At 39.6% G+C, this 19,825-nt stretch overlaps 1 protein-coding gene across 1 annotated transcript in view; it reads right to left on the bottom strand.

Moving 5' to 3' along the window:
• The window catches only part of SPATA5 (spermatogenesis associated 5), a 182,714-nt gene that overhangs the window by 114,189 nt on the left and 48,700 nt on the right, over positions 1–19,825 (bottom strand). Inside the window, 1 exon segment of the mRNA XM_021394011.1 lies at positions 14,405–14,531. Within this exon segment, the coding sequence (XP_021249686.1) occupies positions 14,405–14,531 (127 nt within the window).

Raw genomic sequence — 19,825 nt, forward strand, 5'->3', positions numbered from 1 at the left:
AACCAGTAATTTTCTTAAGAAGCAGTGACACAGCAGCACTTAATGCCTCAGTTATAGTCTCCACAGCAGTTACAGCTATGTCACCTTGTTTTCACCACTATGGAGGTCACTTTTGTATTAAATGCACAAAGGATACAGAGGTCTTCAATAAGAAGGCATCATTCTTCTACAGCCACTACCCGAGCCATGATTGCAGCAAGGTGCACAACGTGTTTCCACTTCACACCTTATTCCTTGCACTGTTCCATCCCTTGAGACTTGTTGTTTTTTTTTTTTTTTTTTTTTTTTAGGAGAGTAGGCACTTGAAGCAATATCACAAAATACTTCCCTGTTGCTGTGCGAGTCTACATTCTGATAGCAAAATGCACATACGAGCAAGACAAAAAAAAATGCCACTCGTTATTTTCCAAACAACAAAATAAGTGTGCTATTTTGCATTTGCTGGCGCTGCTAGATAAGACACACTTTTCATTTAAAAAAAAAATCAACAGTTTCTCTCAATTTCTGCTCCAGAAACCAAGCTATTAAGAGAGTAACATCCAGTGAAGACAAAGTTTAAGGTTTGCACTCTAGCTCCCCTGGGGACTGCACTGCTTTTAAGTAAAGGTAGGGAAGCTCAGAAGAGCACAAAGAGGAACCAATGGGGAAACCTAGGATGAAGCCAGTTACATTTCCTCACACCCACATTCTAATGGCATCATTAACGCATGAAGACAACACCGACTATCAGATCAAAATGGTACTTAAACACTAAAACAGGTATTTAACACAGTTCAAAATTAAATCTATGAAAAGATGGGGTTGCAATTCAAAAAAGAATTTTTTTTTTTTTAAGTTTGCAGAGTACTTACATTCCTTAATAAAAACTAAAATAAATGGCCATTTTATAAGTGTAGTAACATGTTCCAAGGTGTGTGTTTGCCAATTACACACACCTCATATGTTGACTGATGAACACACACACCCTGGCGTGTGTTCTTGCTTACATATCTCACGTGCCTCCCTGTTAAGTAATGGAATAAGACTTGCCTTGCAAACTGGCTAACGCTGCCCCTTCTCACTCAGTGACTTCTGCAGAAAATATTCACGGCTAAGAAAAACAAACTTCTGGAGCAGAGTTAAGCTCCTTGCAATCTTAAATACACTCTCTCCATCTTCAAGGCCTAATTCTGTGCTAACCTCCAATTTCTGTGCCATTGTCAGGTATGCCTTTTCCCCTCAGACTGGGTTGGCATTCAGCATTTTTCTGCGTGCTCTGGTGCTTACTGTAGAGATGTGGTTCTCCTTGCAGATACCTTTTTCCATACCAGCTAATTGCCCCCAGTGGCTGCCTGTTTCACTACTTCCATTTTTTTGAAGAGATGGGCACACTCACACAATGACAAGGTACACTGCAGTATGAAGACAGTCTTCTTCTAGAATGTTTTTTCCTCTTTTTTTTAAAAAAAAAAAAAGTGGGTTTTCGTTTTGTTTTGCTTCTACTTGAAACAGCATGCTTATTTTGAATAAATGCTCTCTATTGTATAATAGTTCTAACAGAAAGGCATGTTTAATACAATACAATAGATTTCTCAGCCTGCTGGAAGATAATCCATGAGGTTTTTTTCAGTCACAGGACTTAATTCCAGAGATATCAACATCAGAACCTGTGGCTAACACAATAATTTCTGACAATAAGGCAGAGTAAAAAGTAAACACGTTGCAATGCTTATTGTTCTTCTCCTCTTCCTTTTCAGAATCCATGTACAACAGTGCAAAGGAATTCAAATTCTCTAAGTTCATTATATTGTGGGATGCTTTACCTCTCATTCCTCTGTTTTCAGCAAGTCCAACTGTGCTTGTCAGGATCTGCCTTCAGATAGCACCATGCACTGGCAGGGTAGAGGCCTTTCCTACGTTACTTCTCTACTGTGACACAATACAGATCCCTTAATTTCACCTATTTTTTCCTGTATAAAATTTACATTTCATTTGTGACATTTAATACCAAAGAAATGATGTAATACAGGAGCCATGACTTCCAATGGTATAGCTATTCAAAGAAACAAGGATGAAGACGGAGTGTAAAGAACTCTGCAAGGGTTTCAAGAGACTTAGCAAATGGGCAATATTCAGTGAAAGCAAATGTAAAATTATGAACATGGGAAATTCAGTCATTCATTCATATGGGTTCTGGATGGGTTCTGAGATGAACAATTACCACTTAAGAGACAGGCTTTTTAGTTTTAATAGACAGTCATGAAAACTTGAGCTCGGTGCTTGGCAGCAGTCAAACAAGCAAATTAAGTGTTCAGAATGGCAAACTGCTAATAGCAGAGTAAAGAACAAAACAGAAAGCATCATTATGTACACGTACAAATCCATGTTTCACCAGCATCTTGAATACTGCATGCAATCCCAGTTCTTTTCTCTCTAAAAGGATATAGTAGATTGGGAAAAGTTTCAGAGAGGGGCAGAAAGGATGATCAAAGTCATAAAACATATTTGGCTTAAGGAATAGTTGACTTTCCTCTCATTTTGCATAGGATCACCTTGTTCAACCACTTATTTTTTCAGAAGTCAATTCTTTCAACAAGATTACATTGCTTCACAGCAAGCTGGAAGGGCGTGCACAAGGGAAATTATGAAAAATTATCATCAGCCGTGCTCATAAACGGGCTCTAAAATATCCAAAGAACTACTTTCACTTATCCATGAAACATGAACGAGAGCACTTCAGTTTTGTCTCACTTTAACCTCCTCTCCTATCTGTGAAATGATAGCTACATAGGTTGCCTTCCCTTCTCTTATCAGGGTTTTGGAAGGTATTCTGGCAAGCAGCACAGAAGCGTATTCATACACTTACCATAAAGCATAAGCCAGCAATGGCTGCAGCCCTCTGATGAAATAGCCCGATGTTTCAACAGGTTTATTTACCTCTGTTTATTTACCTTCACACTTTATTAGCACTCTTTTTCTTCACTGGAATAAAAAAAAAAAAAAAGCACCCTCTAATGGCATTGATACAAGTTCTGTCATCCTTTTCTATCATCCTGCCAACCCAGTTTCCAGACACAGTTTCCAAAGCAAAACTCCCAGTGCAGAAAAAAAAAAAAGCAGATGTGGGGGAAGAAAAGAAATGGAGGGGTAGAGGAGTGGAAAAGACTTGTTAACAGAGACTTACAGATGTTGCTCTGAGGTTACAGAGAAAAGTTACCAGTAGTACCAGTGTACATTTAACATACGCATTTAATTTCATAATAGATTTTTCTTTAAGTAATATAATATGGATGCTGGAATTATAACTTAACATGAGGATATTAATGGGAAAATTGGATACGCATCCTGTTTGAAGTAGTGGCTAGCAAAAAGTGAAGTTCATTTTAAAGTTTGCAAGATAGAAGCAATACAAACTAGGAGCTGTCAGCATTATGTTACTGTCAGAACAATGGAACAGTTTCCAAAAACGTCTTTTTCACCTCCTGACAGGGAATAGAAAATTTGAAAGATGTTCTAGACAGCAACTGGAATACTGTTATAACGAGTGTACAAAACACAGTTAAGGGAGGGCTGTTTTAAACTCTTCTCCATACATCTGGAACAAACATGCTTCTCTGCAACACAACACTTAATTCGCCATGGAGGGAGCGTACTTTCATTTACAACAAAGGAAGAAGTAACTACACCCTGTTTAATTAAATTCTTCAGCTCGGTAAGAACAAGTAACAGACATAATCCCCAAAAGGAGCAGTCACTTCAGATTTCTAGAACTTCTGAGTGGAGTCCTGCCAACCACTGCCCAGTACCGCTGAATCAAAATACTCATTTTCAGACATTTCTCTCTCAATCAGATTCAAAAATGTACATGCTTTTCTAGGTTATTCAAAAACATTTGGGAAACAGTTGTGATCCTGAGCTAATTTTTATAGTTGTATATACATTAAATCACACAGAGCTTCAAACAAACTTCTGTTATTAAACTATGTTGGCATATGCAACCCTGAGGTACTCTGGTGACCTGCACAGTCATACACCACGCCTGCACTGATCACAAGAGATGGTAATGAGAAGAGAACCCTGGCTTTGTGCCCCTGCATATATGCATAACAATCCTTCCAATCCTTTCAATGTGAAGAAAAGAATGATCAACTAGTGGAAGCTCTCTGATGAAGTCCTATTCCCCCCACAGAGATCTCACAAACAAACAAGATGCTACTACTAAACTGAACAGACTAATGATAACATCCAGTATTCCTAAAGAGCCTCATACAAAAGTTTACTCATATCCTCACTGAGGAACAAGTGCACATCAGCTAACTCCGCATTCAACACCTCTTCGGCGACCTTTACTAACGTAGAAACACTGATCATATTCCAACTTGTTCATTACAAAGCTCTGATATTCACAGGGTTTCTAAAAGTAAAACTTAAAAGGTCACCTGCTTTCTACATACAAGCGAACAAAGAAACTGTACACTGACCCCCTCATGCTTCTCTCTCCCAGCAGAGTCGCAAGCTGTACTGAGGTATGGTCCATACTAAACCAGTGGCACAGACAATGCTCAGCTTTCTGTTTCACCATGACTTCCATTTTTACTGAAATATCCTTCACTCTATTAGGAAGGAGATAAGTATCTGCACTTATTATAACGTAAAATGCTGAGTGACTTCTATAAGATCAGGCATTTAGTAGTTTATTCTATTCTGAGCTTTGACCTTCTTGTACTTTCCAAGCTGGCTGGCTGCCTTCAACTGATTTGTTTTGTAACGTTCCAGTCAAAACATTTCAGCTGTTGCATGAGAAGGAGACTAGGAAAAATATGTTGCTTTGTTTACAATTTAAAAAAATTAATAAAATGACTTCACCCTAACCTTTGGAAGAAAGTCTTGAGATCTGACCATGCTAGGATTTGAAACTTCTTAATTAGGAAAAGCTCAGTGACGATTCTTGATGTTTAGCAAATACATTTTCCAAATTCTGACCACTCAAAGATTGAAACTACCAAGATTTGAGTAGTCTGCGGGTTCATGCTGGATCCAGGCTGCTGAAGTCACAGCAGGAAAATAACCTCTCCTCTCCCTCGAGTAATCTGAGTCTAGTCAAGCAGGAGAAGGTGAAAGAGGATACCAGAACAGACTCTGGAAGGAACAAGAGCCAGAATGAAAACAGGAAGCTGGACACTGGGGCAAAACCAATGGCCGTTATGAAAAATTCTAGATATAGGATCCCAGGAGGCAAAGAGAAATGGGAAGTGCTGGCTGGGCATGCAGGCAAAGATAAGATAAAAACTTGGGGAGATTTGGATGACTGGAAAGAGGAATCTACTGAGTTTGGGAGAAAAAATTTGTGAAAAGCAAAATGCATCCAAGCATGGAGGGAAAAAAAAATTACATCAGTGGAGCAAAAAGACTAAGAACAAGGATCATACTGAGATTAGATGACAGTTTGCCAAAGATGAAAAAATCAGTAGACAAAGAAAATGCAGACCAAGAGGATACTGGGTCAAGAGAGAAAAGACAAACGGCCCACAAAGAACAGCAAAGTAGTTTAACGCTGTTGTCAGTTTACCACTTATTTCAAGTAACCAAGTTTTCCATGGCAGACCTAGAGGCTCCCATACAGTTGCTAACCACAAAAATATCAACATGACACTATACCATGGGTTCTGGACATTCACACAAGAAACTGGTTATTATTCATCTGATTTCAAATAGTGTAAATCAAAGCTCTTAAAAATAAGGAAACGTGAGTATTAGGGTAATTAGAGGTGATCATAATGAATTGTAAAAATAATTTTCTAAATTAATGCAATTTACTTAATCATGCACAATGAATACCACTTTCGTTAACACAGTTAAAGACTGCATGATGATTCATATGCACAAAGAAGAATGAATTAAGATTGTACATGCAATCTTACCTATGGCGTTTCTGAAGTCATGGGTGCTCAACAAGCACAACATTGTCTATAATGCTATTTTAATACAGTGTTCACAAAAACATTTCATACATACTGCACATTTTGCTTCCACAGAGATGAAGGTGAAGTAGAAGACCAGCTGCAAACCAAGCCCTAAACGTGTCTATGGCTACTGGCCAAGTATCCTAACTGCAGGCATTTCTCTCGCTATGTAGTTCACAGGACCACATTAACATCCTTTCCAGAGTCGCTCCCTTAAAAATCAAGTCCTTTTGGAATGTCTCCTCCTTAACTGTTATCGCTACTCTAGTGAAGCTTATTATATATGAAAAGATTCATGCCATATAGCACAGTGACTGTGAAATACGCCTTGCTGTGCTTTGCTCATCTGCCATGAAGTAGTGTATCCCTAGCTAGACATCACTAACGCTCTGATAGCTCCTGAGGATGCTCCCGAAGGAACTGAGGCAAGCCATATCTCAGCAGTCCAGCTGCACCCCTCCTCTACTTGGCCCCAACACTTACTACAAAGGGGAAAGATTGAGCTGGAAGGATTTAGTAGGAAAAAGTTAGCATCACGTAAACTGTTCTCAAGTAATTCAAGTAGGAAGCTAAAGCTTGATCCTTGACAAGCAGACAAAAGTTTTAGGGGTTAAAACTCACTGTACAGGTACAAGGAACTTAATAATAAAATTACTATTAATTCTCTAAACAAAAGTGCTATGTTTGCCTCTAAATCTATACGGAGAATTCAGCTGACCTAACCCAATGCTATAGGTACTGCTCAAGCTCACTTCATTTCTAGAAGCATGATTCATCTTAACACCCAAGCATGTGTTCTCATGTTCTCTTACAAATAGTGTCATTTTCATGTTACCATTGGAGAAAAAAAAGCACACCCAAAAAAAACAAAAACAAACCAAGAAAAATCAAACAAAACCAACCACACAACAACCTGGTATCACAATTACAGACTCACTGAACTGATGCTTGGTGTTCACACAAATAGCACTCTGATAGCCTCTCAAATTTCCCACTCTTAATAGTTTGGAGGCTTTCTGACGCGTTGTGCTCTTCATCAGGATTTTCTGATGAAAAATAAAAACAAACTTTGGCCCTTACTCTGCCACCTTTGTACTTTTCCGAATTAAATATGTATGCTTCAATACCTTCAAATAAATGTTCTGGCATGTGCTACAGAGTTTACGGAAGTATTAGTGATGCCACACTACATGAATGAATCAATGTAAGGAATGCCTTCTGTTATAAAGAATAAGAGCAGGCATATTTACTTTTCTGTTCTACTTGAAGTAAAACTATTATACTTTTACATATGCTGTTTGGTTTTATGCTTTCACAGACAAAATAAAGCCAATTTATCCTGGCCCTATGGTGTGTCTGTTAAAGGAGAAAATATGCAGCCCGGCAAGTTTTCCCTCCAACCCTATTTTGCAGGCAAGTAATAAATCTTGAGTGAAAAAGTCACTGTGCTCTTCAGCTGTCACCACTAAGATTTTGGTTTTTTTTAAACCATAGCAGCCTTAAGGCTGATTTACTACTCAGGCCTCCATGCTCTAACAATCGATGCTGGAAACAAAAATCACTTTCGCACACCTGGAAATATTTTATTTGCTGTACTCATGAGAAAACAAAGTTTTCATCAGAAAGGAAGGGGGTGGGGAGGAAGGAAGGAGAGAGCTTCAGGTGAATCTTAAAACCCAGTTCTCAACTCAAAGAGGAACACTATATATAGGTTCACAGGGAAGACAAACTACCTCTGCATTCAGACAGGTTGATAAGGTGCTGGAGGGACTCTGGGCTCACTATCCAATCCAGCCTCAAATCATCAACTTGGAGATCTTGGCCAGTAAACAGCAGTGTATGTCTGTTCAGTGTTTTCAGTATAACAGGTGAAAATAATTTGCAACAATGTTAAAAACATTTATCTCCCTCTTTTGCTTTTCTTCTTTTAAATAAACTTAGAAAGTTCTTACTCACCTCAAAATGCAAACATCTTATATTAATAATGGCAAAATTAGATCTTTGAGAAACAGCTACTTTCCAGAGCACGTCTCTGCCCTAGTCAGAGTTGCAAATTTAACATTAAAGGGTAAAAACCCAAACACACACCAGAGAAAACCAACTGATGGAAAATGTGATGGTGCCAAGATTGTGACGCAGTTTTAGAATGTCAGACCCTCTTTTCAACGGCATGTAGTTTGATATCGTTTTTCCCTAAAGCTTGATTTTTTGAAAATTTATTATACGCTCCAGAACAATCTCGTCTTCAAAAGAAATCCCACATCTTCTGTTATTTCAAAGAACCATACTTGCACCTGGGCAAAACGATGTAAACATGCTAGGTGCTGGCTGACTAAAAAGTCGCAAGACACAAAATCTCTCTCTGCTTTTAATCCCAGGGCTTTAGAAGAATATGAGGAGTGCCTTTTGATGAGCAGAGAAGCATTTCAGCATTTAAAGTAAAAAATTGGAAAAAAAATTGATGGTTCAGCAGTATGGAGAGGCATGGTGATTGCATTTGCATGGTTTGATGGCTATTCTGAAATACATTCCCACCTGCTCTATTCTAATGATGACTACAAAGTCCATCTACAAATGAAGACTGGTTTCGGTCATGTGGTATCAGACAGGGCCAGCAGTTTAACAAATTACTTGTCAGTTATCCCCTGTGATCCCCAGGCTGGACAACTTCCTCTCAGTAACCTAGTAGTGACAAATCAAACAAAAAGATTTTACTCTAACCAGTGTTTAGTTGGTACTAGTTTATTCAACTATCATAAAGTACTTAGCCAAGCATTAAGTATCCCAACATTGTCTCCTTCTAAAAGGCATCTACTCTTGTGCCATCAGTCTTCCAAATCTGGATGAAATCTGCATAGAAGCAGTGCTGAGATGTGACAGCCCGACAGGTATCCCAGTTTCCTGCCTGGGACTCAACTCACATTGTATCACTGCAAGGCTAAGAGACGCTTGGGCTGCTTATCCTCAAACCAAATCCAATGTAGAGTAGGATAAACAGGTAAAAGTATTTACAAGCAGCAGGGAACAGTACAATGGTTTGTAGAGGAGATGGAAAAAAACACTTCCCAGAAGTACACAGCAGGACAAGAAGGCACAGGTTTTGGGAAGCCAGACTGCTAGATACAAGGGAAAAAAAGAAGTCTTCTTGGTGAGGGTGATCAAACACGGAGCAGGTGCCCAGAAAGGCTCTGAAAATTCTGTTCACAGAGATACACGAAGATCTGCTGGAGAAGCCCTGAGCAACGTCATCTAACATTGAAGTTGGCCCTGCGCAAGCATGAGGTTGAGCTGGAAGACCCCCACGGGCCTCTTCCAATCTGGAGCTTTCCACGATCTTTGCTTAAACTTGGGGGTTGCAGAAGGGAGCACAGCACATGACTGGTGGCTCGTAACTCCAGTCCTACATTATATTTGGGAAAACTGAAATAGTACCTAGTCAAAGCTGTAGGAATACCCTTTACTAAAACATATCTGACCGAAATGGAAATCACACATACACAAATATGTAAATAGAAGAATATAAGATGTGGTAATGAATTAAGTTAATGCTACTGCATCTGTCTGCTAAGCATGCTTTTCGCATCACCTGCTTTATAACAGCACATACCCATTTCCAGACAATAATGAATAAATATGCCAGATTCTTTCATATTTCTTTTAACTTGTAAAACTGCAAACCTAAATATTTGAATTTCTTCCATAAGCCTTCAGAAAGACAGAACTTTGATGTTTTAAAAGAGGAAAGATTATTTACTTTTGCTGCAGGCAAGAAATTATAATTTCTTTACTGATTCAGCCAAATGGCTCTATCATGCACTTTTTATTTTCATCAAAACAAGCCACTTCAAATTAAGGTTGTCCCAAAACTACACACAGTAATCACAATTTTAAGGGTCAGATTCACTTGTCAAACCTCTGTTTGACTTCTCTGACCAAAAGAACTCCTCCAAAGCCCAAATGAACCACAGGGGAGGAGAGTTTTATTCTATTTCCCCATACTTGGCAGCTGCGAGGAAGAATACTGGCTGCAGTTTTATTTTGTCCCTATAAGCATAACGGAAAACTCAGTATCCACATGGTTCTTAAACTAAATAAGCTGAAGTCAATCCCGGTGGTTAATACACTGAAGTCAACAAAGCTTCTCTGCAGAACAGTATGGACTGAAGACTTCAGGGTGAAGGAAGAGAGGGTAGGAGAGAGAAGGTGAGGAGGAAGGCTGGGAAGTATGAAGCTTTTAGAAGTAAAATAACTGTTCAAAAGGAGGCAGCAAAAGTCCTCTGCACTGGCACAATCCACAGAACACACGTTCTTATACTAGCACGCAAGATACTTCAAGATTAGAAGCCAAACTGTACTAAAAAAGTATTTTTTTAAAGACTCAGCTCTTCAGTATTCAGTGTATCAGTAGAGTTTCTGGTTTGAGCTACACTTGAAGCCCATGAACACCGATGCAATCCAGACCATCATCAATCTAGAGACAATGGGTAACACTGACACCACAGCCTCTCATTAATCTTCATTTGTCCTATCACATCCTGTCATTCTTATGCAAATAGCATATTTGAGGATACATCTTTTCTGCACCCCATGATAAGGAGAAGTGAAGCTGTCAGGAGCATCAGGATGTCATCATATATCACAGGCCATCCCTTCACTTACCACCTTGTGTTTTACATCATAGCCAATGTGTTTGACAATCAAATTTGACCCAGCAGGAGGTAAAACTATCAGATACCACAGTAACAGGCAGCTTGCTTCCTGTGCTGAAACATTCACCACGGTCCCTGGGGGATCTGACAGTCTCTCTTCCTTAAGTGTACCCTGGCTGATGGAGATGAAACGCAGAAGGAAAAGGTATCAGCATGGGCAGGAGACAACAGAAAGTCACCTTCCTCACCCAAGAATTAAGGCCAGTATCAAAAGTTTAGGAAAATACAGGTTCCACTGTAAGAGAGGAAAAGGACACACAGTACTGTTGAGTCAGTCTAGGTTTTCTCCTGTGGAAATCTGTTGGATGAGTGAAAAGCTCGTCCATGTATATCTGAAAAGATCACTTAACTTCAAGCAAATCAAAACATACACAGTGCTCAAAATAATTTATGTGGGCTTTGTAGAGATGAGTGGGATCTATTGTTAGGCCAACTGATATGTGGGAAAATACCAGCAAGCTTTGAATTGCAAGTAGCTCCATGAAATTACTGCAAAATATTTCAGGCATGAAAAATCACTCCAGTGGAGAAGTCATCAAAAGTTACAAGTATTTTTCCTACTATTGCTCATCAATTCTACCTCTACAGTAAATAAAAAAACAAGATTAAAAGGGAAGTTTTACTATTCTCACTGACTCAAGAGTATTTTGTTTTTGTATCAGTTTCAAAGAATGTTCAGAACATCTTGTTCCAGAATACTTCCTTTCTAATAGAGATCACTCTTTCTGCATCATATGTAGAGTGAAAATGGTACATGCTGTTTTTGTTTTCTTATTTAAATGGAAACTATCCCAAAGTATTTCCAGCATGGCATGAATGGGATGCGAAGTAGCTACATGGTACAAACATGGGGCACAACTTAAGTCTGGAATAATATTTCAATAAAATCATGACATCTTAGAGAAACTATCTTATTAATAGACATTTGTAACAAGTCAAAACAAGTTCACCATTAAACATAACTCTATAAAAGGCTGACTCAAAATCTATTCACTACCCAAAAGCAACAAAGTGTAGCGTTTGTAGGGATGACGACATCTGCACTAGGCATGGGGGAATACCCTTACATGTGATATTCCCACATGCTGTTTTCCAAGTAAGGAACACAAGATTGCCTTGTGCCTTTACACAACATGTAAAGTTCACGCATTAAACATTACTGCACAGTCATGATACACCTACACAAATAGGACACTCATTTATTGTAATATATTACTGAACTAATGTTTCCAATACATTGATTTAAGAAAATTTTACATTTTCAAAGGCATCAGTGATTACTATGCAAACTGTAACTCCATATGAAAAGACTTCTAATTAAGGGAAGTTCATAAAACACTTTCTAGTGTCAGTCTTTTTTTTTTTCCACAGGGAAGCATATAGCCTGCTGGAGCTTGTTCAGTTTGTCTGAAGCACAATGCAAGTAATACCAGCTCAAACATGATTGTCCAGTTCCTTTAAATCACAGTTTAAACCCTTTCTTCAGATTGGTGAAATTTTGCTCTGCTATTCTATAAGCGAACGCTTTCTACAAAATTATCAGAACTTTTTTCTTTACATCTTAGCAGAAATCATTTTAAAAATATCTAGAATATCCATTTATAGTTTTTAGCTGATAACATTCCCATAATAATACAGCTTGCTATTCTGAGGAGTACTGTCTCATGCAACCTAGACCTTTTAGAGTCAGAACTAACTCAGGGTTAGAATACATCAGCCTAATACTGCCATCTAAACACAAGAATGTTGTTAGTTCAGAGTTTCTTCTAGTCCTTTACCATTGGAGTTACTGCACAGTCTGTAGTGATCTATCTGTATAATATTCTTCCTTTCAGCCACCACAGTGTCTAAAACTCTTCCCTATGGTAGCTACCATAGTTCGCTACCCACAGATGCTGATAAATGCAAGAAAAGAAAGTAGTTGGAGTTGAAAGTGGGGTTTCCACAACATGCTGTCCTTTCCAGCTGCAAGCGTTGGATCAGTGATGTTGCAGAACCCAGCTAATTTCTGTGTAAGCCCATCTCTTCTCTGACTATGTCACCTACTCCAGTGATGGGTTATCCCCCTACCATTTCCTGGCCCTAAGGCTGCTTTTAGTTAAAATAAATGACTCCTCGATAAGTAGATACACAAACATGTCTTTTCAGAAACAACATCTCCTTGCATCACCCCCACAAAATTCAGATGCATGGAAGATGTTAATTTTTTATCCACCAGATTAAAATTAAAACTTTCATGTACTAGAGCTGGATTTGCATCAGTGACAGAGATACAGTGCACATATATCTAGCAATTTCAGTTCTACAAGTTTTGTGTATTGCAGGGTGGCCCCCTTAACGCATGCTAGTTCTGTCCCAGTGAAATGCAAATATTTCAGATAAAAATGAAAATACAAGAAAACAGCATTCATAGGGGAGGCAAATCTAGCCAAAGGGAGAATGACAGAGAATTGAATGCCCAGGTGGTGATGGAGATAACACAACACAACGATTAACCGACCCAAAAGAAAATTTCTGTTCAACAAATCAAAATTTTTTCAAATTCAGCTTATTCTGACGCCAAAGAATAGCTACCAAAGAAAGCTGAAATCAATCTGACAAAAATTAAAATCTGTGGAAAATCTCAGTTTTGCACAAGTGTATTTTTCACTGATTTATCATTTCTTACTGAATATTCTTTGCTAGTTCTACTTTGCCTTGGCAGGCGCATAGATAGTCTTTAAGGAAGCTTAAGCAAGCCTTTATCGGGACGCTATCAGCTGGGTGGCTTCCTGCAGTTCAAAAGGGAAGAAGCTGTGTTCTGGAGCCAAAATACAAAGTTTTTTTCCCCTCAAGACTTCATGTGTATACTAACATTACTTTAAAAGCTTGCACCTCGTATGTATTTTTTGCCTGAATGCTCCAAGACAAACAGAAAAAAACTATCCTAGAAATATCTTAAAACGTAAGAATTTGTTAACATTGAAAATATTTAAGAAAATATTTTCAGAAACCCTACAAAAGACCAGGAAAAATAAATTTCATTAGCTTGTCATCAAATTCATGAATGTTGTGAAGGTGAAAAGCTGCAGAATAAAGAACCTTACCAACACCACGAAACATATCTTAAAGGAAATCACTTCAGACTGGTCCGTCTACTGCACTTAGCTGTGAGAAGACACAGCAGTGGCAGACTTTTAAAGTGGATTTTCTAGAGGACTGCTGGCTTTGTTTTGTGTTTGGAAGCTTTCTGCTTTAAGTGTTACAACCATTCTGGTTTTTCAAACTTATCTCTCCAGTAAAGCTGCTGCAGGACTTAAGGAGAAACCGTGCTGTCTGCAGCTGGAACCCCCACTGCTGGCAGCAGGCAAATAGCACCGAGGAGATATTTAATCTTTTGAAAGGAAGTAACTAATGAAACCAGCAGTCCAGCAAACTCTTGCATAAACAAACACAACAGAAGCAAAACCCACAAAAGCAGTTTGACAGAAATGTTGCTGCACAAGTTCAGTGAGCTCAATTTATGGATAATTTCTTCTAGGAAACAGATACTTAGGGCTATCACAAAACATTTTGTTTCTGTTAAAACATTTGAATGGGAAAAAAAAGGCCAGGGACACAAACCTTTCTTTTGCCTTGTCACCATTTCCCAACTTCTACTCTTAGCATGAAATTATTAGACAACAGTTTGCAGAGTAAACAAAGAGAACTGAATTATTCCAGAATCCGGTCTTCTCAAGAGAACAGTACATACAACACTGCATCTATTCGTACCTTGTCTATCATGTCCGGTCTGTTTGTAGCTGCCAAAATTGTCACGTCCTTCAGCTGCTCTATCCCATCCATTTCCGTCAACAACTGAGCCAAGACACGGTCTGCTACATTTCCAGCACCTGAAGAGCTGAATTTAAAAAAAAAAAAAAAAAAAAAAGTTACACCATTTGTTTGCCCTTCCCAGAAATTTGGAGAAAGGAAAGAATATAGTGTTCTATTCAGTTTACAGGGATACACTTTTTTTAATGCTTAATTCTGATTTTTATTTTCAACTTCAATACCTGAATGTAAAATAGTTTCAGTCATATGAAGTTAGTAAATGCAAGCTGAAGAATTAGCCCTGCAAAAGATTGCTTGGTATTCAGAAACCAGATGAGGTTTGTTACTTTCTAACCTACTGCATAGATTGTAAAGATTTTACACAATGTGGATATCTGGAATAAACATTTTTAAGGTAACAAAACCCATCCAGATTATTTTCTAGTCAGGCAAACTTTAATTTCCAGCATCCTCCAAGTGAGTGCTTACACCATCCAGTATGAAAAATTAGTTATGTATTTTGCAGAGTTGATCTACATTTTTGTGTTCTCTCCATCAAATGAGTACAAATTGAGTGCTGACCAACTCCCTCATAATGGCACTGTCATTCCTTTAACCCAGTTGATTTTCCAGGTGCCAGGAAAGAAAGACTGAGGAACAGAAAACTTCAGTTTTAAAGCGCCAATATGTGAAACATCTGAAGAGGCAAGACTAAGTATTTTAAGCATTTATTTATTTATTTATGGTGGCAATTAACTCTGGTAACATTGAAGTTTACAGAAAAAATTGTTTAAATCGTTTAAACAGATGTAGCAAAATTCCTTACAGAAATAAACTAGTATATTCATTAACTCCTCCAATATTTTAAAAAGAATAAGTGATGTACCACCTTCTTCCTAGGCATTTATAATGCATGTGTGTTCACACATATATACCTGTGTGTATACATGGTCACACATATAGTAAGAATGTAGAAGAGACTGCATAAATCAAACCAAGACCAAGCACTTGTGTTGCATTAAGTAGTAAATCTCACCAACAGTTGTGTTCTTTACACTATGGCATACTTTTAATTCCGCATAAAGAGGCTTTATTTCTGAAATATTATTTAAAAAAATAGGTCAAATTATGTTCTACTTTTAAAAAGATGCTGCGCCTAGGAGATATAAGGACTATATGCAGATAACTATTTGCTCAGATACATGGGCTGAAGTGAAGCTGCGGGAGCCCTGAGAGCCTGGTTGCTGGCCACCACCACCTCCTGCCACGGGGAAGGCCCCCAGCACCTGCTAAAATGCCATTTAAAATACAGCTTAAAGAAATAAACCACTCTGGTTTGTGATCACTGAAGAGAGATTAGTTCTAAGCCACTGAGCACTGAGCTTTTCCAGCAGATGCAGGCAGGATGCCCCCATCCAGCTGCGGCACTTGGCAGCAGTGCATCCATCCGCCACCAAGGCAGCCAACGTGCTTCCTGAGAGCCCCGGAGCCAACGCAACAGGCATGCCACTGCTGCCACTGCACAGATTTCCTCCTAATAAGCTCTGTAGCTTTCCTGTTCTGCAACCGGTTCTGTAATTTACCAGAGCAAAATAGTTAACTTATCAGACCTAGCCTGGAAAATATCTTTGAGGAGTTATAATAAATGCTGGCTAAGAGAATTTTTAGGTTGCTAAGAAATATTACAGAAGGGACTTGGGTTAGTTCGTTGTCAGCTTTTTGGTTTGCTGTAGCCAGGCTAGAAACTCCCAGGGGGTAGCAGAGCATGTCTAACACAGCCCCAGGTCACAGCCCCTCGCCTTGCAGAGGGCTCAGTGTGATAAAACACTTCAGGTGTTGCACGAGGATGGTAAATGCTTTTCGAAGGACACAGAACTGAAAGGAAATTAAAATCAACTTTGTAACATAAGCTAGTCTCAGGTGGGATTCGGGCCTCCCATCTCGCGCTAGTTTCACATTCACTCAACTTTATACCCCATGGGCTACACACGAGGAAAAGCTAAGCAAAGGGAAAAACAATAGGAGTGGGACCAAAATGTTAGTGTTATATGAGATGATCTGAACCTAGAAGGCGTTGGGGGAGATGTCAAACGTTTTTTTTTTTTAAGGAAACAAAGCAGAAATACTTGTTTATAAAGAGAGGTGGCTAGAACGGATATTACATCTTTCCCCAATATAAACATTTCTCTTACAAGCATCAGACTAAAAGAAGAAAAAGTTTACTCTAAGGAAAACTCCCACTGTTAGAGGTGAACGTACTCTGCAGTTTCACACACTTGGGGCATAATCAGAAAATCACAGTTAAGCAGTCACAGATGGCATAATGCAGCTCAAACAACAACAGAGGGGGACACCAGCACATTAGCAGGGGCTCTGCTATTACCTGTTAAAAGTGGAATAAGAAGATTTTAAAGCCACGCATGGAAAAAATATCAAAAATAATAGTTTTATCAAACGAAGATGTGTCTGGGATCCACGACACCAGAAATCTTCAATTTTGGTGCTTTTACTGACATAGCTCACTAAGCCATCATATGATGCACCATATTTAGCAAACAGTCTAGAGCAAATTAGCTTTTGGCTTCAGAGGATGCCCTATGAAACTCCCAGCAGGCACGCGCAATCTCTTTACAAGCTGCTCTGAGTTGCACCGCACGCCCCAAGAACGCTAGCATTGCCTAAGCCGTTAATCTGAAGGGTGACACGCAAGTATGCATTTTTCCATTTTCCCATGATTTCCCAGCAAGGGTTTCAAATTAACACAGGCAACTTTCATTAAGACTGCCTGGACTTTTGACGCAAACAGCAGTCGGAGAAACAAATTATGATTAACCCTCCAGTCCCATGCAGGCACTGCCAAAACCAACTTCCAGCCAAGCGACTGCTTTGCCCCCCTCTACCTGACCTCCGTGGGTTGATGTCATCATTGCAACTGCATAGAAATCGCTCTCCAAAGGCACGTACTGGTACAAACTAATTTCCTGTCAACACGCTGCCTGCAAATCCCAGCGGTCGGAATTAGGAACCTTACATAATCCACACAGGGCCATGTGTGCACGGGTGTGTGCACGCAAGAGCCATGCCCCCACCAGAAATACCTCCAACTTCAAAATAAAAACGTGTGAGGAAGGAGCAGCCTGGCTGCTACACGTGGGCCTCAGAATTCTAAGTAATCTCTTACGTTGTCGTAATGAAATACATCAGTCTGTAAGCTACGTGCAATTTTAATCTTTTTGCCAATTCCTAAATCCTCGAAGTAGTTTTAAAGGGAAAAAAACGTGTCTCCTTATACTGGTTTACCACATTAGGCAGAGCCAGATATCCTCTCCCATGTGAAGTTTCAGCTGGTGCTGCAAGAGCCCCGTCAGCTTTGGGCTGCACACCCTTCCAGCAACCAATAACACCCTTCCCTCGACCAACAACAGAGAAGCTTTTCAAATTGCCAAGCCCACCTGGTAAAACTACCTATGGGGAATAAAAACCTGCTCACAGTATTTTATTCTTGCTAAAGGCTCTTCCAATGTGCATTCTGGCAGAAGAAAACATATATTCTACAGTGTACCAGTGCCTCACCATTAGCCTGAATTAATTTTGATCTCATCTGCTGGATCTGAGAGAATCTGTGCCCCAGCCCCAAACTGAATTATACAGGTGAAGGCCACCCATAACTCCCCTTCTTTTTCTCATCTCCTCTGGCTTCACCCAGTGCCCATTCTCACTACCTGGAATCAGAGGTCAACAAGCACTGTCCTTTTCACATGAACATCTGAAGCTGCTCTCACACTTTTTCCCATAAATATAAGAGCAACTGCAACCTGATTCTACCATTGCACCAAGAAGTACATACAATTTATCAGCATTATATACCTCTTGACGCTAAGGACACTTTTCAGACACAACCAGATGTAAGCAATCACCAGATTTAAATAGAATCATTAAGGTTGGAAAAGACCTACAAGATCATCTAGTCCTACCTTCCACCCACCACCAATACTGCCCACTAAACCATGTCCCTCAGCATCACATCTTCACGTTTCTTGAACATCTCCAGGGACAGTGACTCCATCACCTCCCTAGGCAGCCTGTTTCAGTGCATCATCACTCCTTCAGAGAAAATTTTTTTCCTAGCATCCAACCTGAACCTCCCCTGGTGCAACCTAAGGCCACTCCCTCTCATCCTGTCATTGTTACCTGGGAACAGAGACTGACCCACACCTTGTCACAACCCCCCTTTCAGGCAGTTGTAGAGAGCCATAAGATCTCTCCTGAGCCTCCTCTTCTCCAGACTAAACAATCCCAGTTCCCTCAGCCGCTCCCCATAAGACCTGTGCTCCAGACCCTTCACAGCTTCACTGCCCTTCTCTGGACATGTTCCAGGTTCTGTTACCTTTCTTGCTACAGCTAGTCTGTTGACAGCAACAGCTTACTTGTTTTCTATATTTTCACTTGTTTAGCTGTCCTTTCTCCTCCACCCCCTCATCCAGCAGGTTTGTCTCATATTTGAAAATCAAAGTCCAAGAAAGCAGTGCTTATGATTTTACCTCATGATCAAATTTAGTAAGCAACCTCACTGCAAGCTGATGCAAACGTACATTTGCACAGGCTGAAAACCGAGAACACTCCCCAAAGCCAAGGCAATGAATGTTTTTTCAGAACACCAGATGTTATTTCCATTGGAAAACGTATTTAAATCCTGATCTTCAATTAAATCCTGTCAAGGAGAATCAGCAACTCTCCATCTGCCACTGCTTTCAGTGGCATTGAAACCCATCAGAACATGTTAACTACAGAATCAGGACCTTAATTTAGTTCTAATGATAAACCATAGACTTGAAAATGCAGGAACTGTTCACACGCCAACATTTGGAGTGCTCTTAAATTCACAGCAATGGCAGGCAGGCCCACGAGGTCGCAGGGGCAGGCCTCAGGGCAGGCATCCGGCTCAGTTACTGCCCAGGGATTCATCTCCACACAGCTGAAATCTATAATGCAGGTCTGATGAGAAGGAGTACAGCCCACCTTCCTTTCCAAATCATCGCATCAGGCAAGATTCACCTACTACAGATAAAAGCTGCTTTTCTTATTTTTCTCTCTAACAAAAGAATTGCAATAACAGCCAAAAGTTACAGGTTTTAAAAGTACTCATTGGACATGATATCATCTCAAATAATTCCTTTCCTGGAATCTCTGGAAATAATTTCCTCTCACAACAAATGCAAAACTCATTGACACAATGGAACGGCTGGTATCTTAACAATTAACGCTGGTTGAAGCAGACTTTACTGTCAGGCCCTCAGCCCTGCGCAGAGGAGGGGGAAAAGGCTCCAATCATGCCAAAGCACGCGTAATTGTTGTGCTCTGGAATTACTAATTTATTCTTCT

Source organism: Numida meleagris, chromosome 4 (assembly GCF_002078875.1).
Source record: "Numida meleagris isolate 19003 breed g44 Domestic line chromosome 4, NumMel1.0, whole genome shotgun sequence".
In the NCBI taxonomy this organism is placed as follows: domain Eukaryota; kingdom Metazoa; phylum Chordata; class Aves; order Galliformes; family Numididae; genus Numida; species Numida meleagris.